Source organism: Alosa pseudoharengus, unplaced genomic scaffold (assembly GCF_046254945.1).
Source record: "Alosa pseudoharengus isolate Yale_2024_CS ecotype anadromous, Long Island Sound unplaced genomic scaffold, YU_APseudo_1.1 YU_APseudo_1.1_scf_5, whole genome shotgun sequence".
NCBI lineage: Eukaryota > Metazoa > Chordata > Actinopteri > Clupeiformes > Clupeidae > Alosa > Alosa pseudoharengus.
The window spans coordinates 1,755,931-1,761,930 of NW_027468837.1; the positions used below are offsets into that span (position 1 = coordinate 1,755,931).

The following is a 6,000-nucleotide window of genomic DNA, read 5'->3' on the forward strand; positions in this document are numbered from 1 at the left end:
GGAATCAGTGACTTTGGAAGTGGAGTTGCGGGGGGTACGGCCGCTCCAATGTCATTCTCTGTGTACATTGGACATGCAAAGTGTTCTTTACTCAAAGCATACAGTAGGTTTATGCGTTCTCTGTCTATGATCTGCAGGGTTAGGGCCTCCTCGACGAGGCGATTACTGGTCCGCGGATAATTTCTTGCACAATTAAACGTTATCATTGAACCGCGGCCGAAAGAAAAAGAAACTAAACATTTAGGAAACATTTCTTAATTTATTGTTTCAAATAAAGAGGCATAGCATTAGAGGGTAGTGGTGTGAGCGCTCATTATTGTGCACATCTGTGCAAGTTAAACAGTCACCACTTAGATAACGTGGGTAGCAGCAACAAACAACGTAGCCTTTTTAAAACAACGAACGAAGCGGACTCTTGCTGTCTATGAAAAGATACTGGCTAGATCTTGTTAGGCATGTTTAAGTTAGGCTAACGAACATGTTGCATTCTATACAGATTATGTAATTCTTTAAGCTACATAGCCTGTCTCCAGTTTTCCTCAGTTTGACTAATTAAGAAGGGATAATACGATATTTGACCGGCATATCATCAAAATGTCCGGAAAACGAAACCATTTTTTTCTAGCGGAAACTCTGCTCCATGCGTGGGATTGTAATCAGCTTGAGCGGTGCTACTCTTGCCTTGGCCATGACAAAGGCACAGTGCACTTTATTGTCTTTCCTTCTCTGTAACAGGTAACTCACTGTTCCGTAGTCTGTCTCACTAGCATCTGCAAAGTGACGTAATTGACTGAAGCACCGCGCTATTTCAAGGTTTTCCAAGAGGTGGAGTTCTTTTGTCCAGTCTAACCACTGATGAGCTAGATGTTTGGGAATTGCATCATCCCAACCGAGCTTCAGTCTACACAGCTCTTGAAGAATCATCTTAGCTGGTAACGCCACAGGAGCTATGATACCCAAGGGGTCATAGATGGAACCAATCATAGACAGTATTCCTCTTCTGGTTGGTAGTTTGTCTTGTAAGACAATTTTAAACTTGAAGCTGTCGGATTGTATGCACCACTGAACACCTAAAGCCCGCTCAACTGGAAGAGAGTCAAGGTCCAAATCTAGGTTTTTTACCACATTGGCCCTGTCCTCTACGGGGATTGTGGACAACACTGTCCGACTGTTGCTCACCCACTTTGTAAGTCTGAAACCTCCTGTTTTCAGGATGGCCTTTAAGTCATGGTACAAAGACATGGCTTCCTCTTCTGAGCTCACTGATTTCAAGCAGTCATCAACATAGAAGTTGCACATTACAGTGTTGATTGCCAAGGCACCAAAGCCTATGTCATGGTTTATGGTGTCAAAGGCAGCGCTGAGGACCAGTATTGATACATATCCATTATCAGCAGCAATGAGGAGGTCATTAAAAACTTTAAATAAGGCTGATTCAGTACTGTGGTGAGCTCTAAAGCCAGACTGGTATAATTCCTGGATTTTGTTCATACAGTACCCTCCAGAATTATTGGCACCTCTGCTAAAATGTATTAAAAACCGGTATAAAAAAGAATCTGTTGGTGGTTTATTGTAATCTCACAATGAAAAAATAGGAAAAATCCAATCCTGAAGGGAAGCAAATTTATTTTGAGTAAATGGAAAATCTCAAGAAATAAATATTTTAAACAAAAACACATTGCTAACAATTATTGGCACCCCTGCTTGTAATATCTTTTTAAACCTCCCTTTGCCAATAAAACAGCTTGTAATATTCTGCTATGACACCCCATAAAGAGAGAATACAAAATAGATTTAAGACCGTTCGTCTTTACAAAATCTACCCAGATCATCCAGATTCCTAGGTCCACACTTGTGCATTCTGCTCTTTGACTCACCCCACTGTTTTTCTATGGAGTTTAGATCAGGGGACTGATATGGCAATGTCCGAAGCTTGATTTTGTGTTCAGCAAACCATATTTGTTTAGATGTGGACGTTTGTTTTGGTTCATTGACCTGATGAATGATCCAATTATGACCAATTCAATTCAAGTAAAGGCAGCTTTATTGGCATGACAAATATTTCTTTGCATTGCCAAAGCAGGACATCGAACAATACAATACAGTAGATAATGCATTTATACATATAAACTGGTTTGTGTGCATATGTGTGTTTGTGTGTGTATCTCATGTATTTGAGTATACGTAGTGTTTTCTTTGTGTGGTGTTCACAATGGTGTGGATAGGTGTACATGTGTATAGTGGTGGTGTCTAATCACTGTCCCTCGCGCTATGGCATTCAGTGACATATTTAGCAGCAAGAGCTGTTGTCTGTCCTTGCTGTCCAAGTAAGACAGGCAGTACTTCCTGTTCTCCCAGGTTTCGGAACTCCGGGATTAGGTTGGTAAATTTATCGTGTTGCATTTTGTGTCCACTCTGGTGTCTACAGGGTTCTCGTAACACAGTAGAGATCGCTACTCCTGTAAGTGTGGGTGCGCTCGTCATTGGAGTGTGAGGATTTCACAGGATGATCTGAGAGAGGTCAATAACTCACTACAGACGTTCGTCTGCCCGTCCAGATCTGAGAGAAAATCAACTAACCTATTATTAGGGGATTCTTGTCAAAATTAAATTAAAGCTCTTTTTAATGACAGTTCTTGTAATATATAAGAACTTTAATTGACCACAACGGATCTATAACAATTTAGGTTCTATCCCTAAATACACTTGTATTTATCAGACAGATTTCCGTATCCTCGCTTGGGTGTGTGATGTGCATTTAGACCACAACGGGTCCTAGACCCTAGTTTCACAAACAATACATTTGCTAACAAAGCCTATTCAGGTTTTTGTCTGCCCTGGAGCATAGGACTTTCCTTCCTAAATGCCTGGCTGAGTTCACTACTCCTGTGTTTGTCAGTGCGTGCGCAGTATATTTTTTGCCCATATACAGTGTCTTAGAAAATAGCCCTCAAACGGACACCCTACTCACCCGGAGCGAAGTCAAATCTTTAGGGCGTGGCCCCTGTTGCAAGGCGTCTGGGGTTCTCAGCAACACAGGAGAGGCAGAAAAATAGAAAACGCTAGAAGGTCTTTTTACAAATACCTAATCAAAGGTTAGGGTTTTGACTTTTATTAAGTATAGATAAACAATACAACGAAAGAAAACTGTGTCTAAGTCTATGCAGCTCGATCCAAAGAAAAATGAAAAGGAAAAAGAAGAACCCTCTACCCCTCTAGATCAGGCTGAACATGTCGAGTTTTGGTATTCTGTCTAGCCATGAAGTAATGGTTCTGCTTTTTTGTTTTTCTAGTTGCCATGCTTATGCTGGTAGCTGGTTTTTAGCTGGTCTTTGCTGGTTTTCTTCCAGCTCTTGCTGGTCTTTGCTGGTGTAGCTGGTTGGGCCACCAGCTGGATATGCTGGCGTGACCATCTGAGGAAGCTGGTCATGCTGGTGTGACCAGCCTGTCTTGTGGGATACAGCTGGTGCAAGATGGTCATGCTGGTGACCAGCCTGTCAAGCTGGTCATGCTGGTTTGCTAGAATGACCAACATAAGCTGGCATGGCCAGTTAAACCAGCACTATAGACCAGCAACACCAGCTAAAATGACCAGCTTACAGTGGTAGTACAAGCAAAACCTGCTGAATTACCATCATAAGCTGGGAAAACCAGCTGAAGGTATGTTTTTGCAAGAGTTTTGCTGGTCTAGCAGGTCAACCATCATAGGGTGGTCAAACAAGCTGGTTAACAAGCTGGTCAACCAGCAAACCACCTTTGTCTGTCTGTTTCTGTAACCCATTGGCACGCGATCTACTAGGTAGCCAAAGGTTCTCTGGAATAAGTTACCGTTGCTTACCACTTCGATCACTCAATCGTAAAAACGCCTAAACTTTGGTTGCATAAACAGACACCTTTCTGTCTTCTCCTTCCCTAAGGATACGTACCGTCATATCAGCATCGTTTTTGCGTTCAAATAGGCTGTATAGCAGACGGCCATACACATAAACTAGAGCAGTGGTTTCTCAACCTTTTTTCAGTGATGTACCCCCTGTGAAATATTTTTTCAGCCAAGTACCCCCTAACCAGCGCAAAGCATTTTTAGTTGAGAAAAAAAGACTTAAAATAGAGTACTGTGCCATCAGTGTCTAATGTATTAAACTTTGGAACTGATAAACACATACAAAATTCAAACATTTGGAAAAAAAATATTTTGAACATTTTAAATTTTAAGGCGAGACACGGCAAGTGAAAACATCGTTTTTTCATGCACTGGTCAATTTCGAGATTTTGAGCTAGTATGTTACCTTAGCATGTATTCTATCAAACTACTACAACAAAAAAGTCCGATTTACACATTTAGGTGTTTATTTCATTATATTATGTCTACTCGTGCCTGTATGTTTCTCCTAAATTCAGCAAGAGTTAGCATTCTAACCTTGCATGCACTCCCGCGACCGTGGTCCAAAACATATCATGTGTAGTACCGTTGGAAAGCTCTGTTTTTCCTGTATCACGCTATGTGATCCATATATGGACACTTCCTTTGTATCAGCAACCAATCGCGAAAGTTCAAAGGCGAGTCTAGGCTGAGAACGGAATCTCATTGGCTGTCTTTCAAGGCTCTTTTCTCAAAATGAGTTTCCTCTCCCACTCTGAGCACGAAAACTCCACTTCAGAAGCACTTTACATACACCAAACTTTCTAGACTTATGCTTAACTATATGTAGAAGATTTTTACAGAGGGTTTGTTGATATATTATTCCTAGCCTGACTTACATGACATTCTATGCCTAAAAACATGGCAAAAAAAAAGATTTTTTTTTCCAACATTAAGTTAAGACTGCATCTGCTGCGTTAAAACTCCCGAGTTTAACTTGGAATCAGCTAATCCTGTGTGAGTCGTTACACAGCAATCACGTTCAACTTCGTGCTCAGCTCCACGAAACCTTGGTTTTAAGGAGTATGGTTTTAAATCGCAGCGCACCTAGCGCCATGCTAACTGACAGAGCAAAGCCCATGGGCTTTTACCAACATAAGCCTGTGATAACTAAAATTCCACCTAGAATTGATAGATAATAATAGGTAATCTAACAACTATATGGTTCTTAGTAGGAGTTAATGGGTTATAGTGGATGTTTTTCTTGGTATTTGTTTCTGTAGATTCTCTGTACATACCTCTAGTGATTATCTAATAATGCTGTGTAATTTATTAATAATAGTTTAGGTGTTTCTTAGTATATCACATATCATGTATCAGTATATCATGTTACCTGTGGTAATTACCTAATAATATACCGAAACTTACCACGTACTTACTAGGTAAATACCTAGTAATTAGGGGACTGTAAAAGCAAGGGTTACTGAATGTGGAAATGACATGACGGTATGACATCACATCATGGTATTTACCCTCATGTTACCTGTGGTAATTACCTAATAATGTACCAAAACTTACCACGTACTTACTAGGTAAATACCTAGTAATTAGGGGACTGTAAAAGGAAGGGTTACTGAATGTAGAAATGTTCAAGCCAGGAAAAGTGGATACTTTGTTCATACACCATTATGGTCTCACTTCATTTTTTCTCTTTTTCCCTTGCAGTCACTCCTGCACCCTATACCTGCACTTCGCACCAGTACTCAATCAGGCCTGGATGGCAGTAATTCCACATTATCAGGCAGTGCTAGCAGTGGGGTGTCCACCCTGAATGACAGCAACTTTGGCCAGAGCTGACCACACATTCAGATATGTTGGATTCCTCTACCACCAAGCTCTGGACCAGTGGCACTGAAGAAGCTGAGACCTACCTGCCTGTGCATTACAGCGTGTCTGAGCCAGACAACTTGGATTTAGGCAAGCCCCTACCCTACTGCAGCCAGTCAGTCCCTTTTGCAGTGTCCCCCATTTCGAACAAAAACAAACAAAATATTATTTTTCACAGTACCTTTTAACATTGCAACACTGTGACACTAAAACAATAGGGCAAATAGCCTCTTTAAAGAAATTTGAAGACATTT

General features: G+C 40.9%; 1 protein-coding gene across 1 annotated transcript in view; it reads left to right on the plus strand.

Annotated features, from left to right (window-relative positions):
* Window positions 1–5,935, plus strand: part of dock3 (dedicator of cytokinesis 3) — an 835,931-nt gene extending 829,996 nt beyond the window's left edge. Inside the window, 4 exon segments of the mRNA XM_076267926.1 lie at window positions 3,539–3,594; window positions 5,518–5,522; window positions 5,585–5,711; window positions 5,714–5,935. Coding sequence (XP_076124041.1) covers window positions 3,539–3,594; window positions 5,518–5,522; window positions 5,585–5,711; window positions 5,714–5,934 — 409 coding nt within the window. The 3' untranslated portion in view covers window position 5,935.
* Window positions 5,936–6,000: the final 65 nt, after the last annotated feature.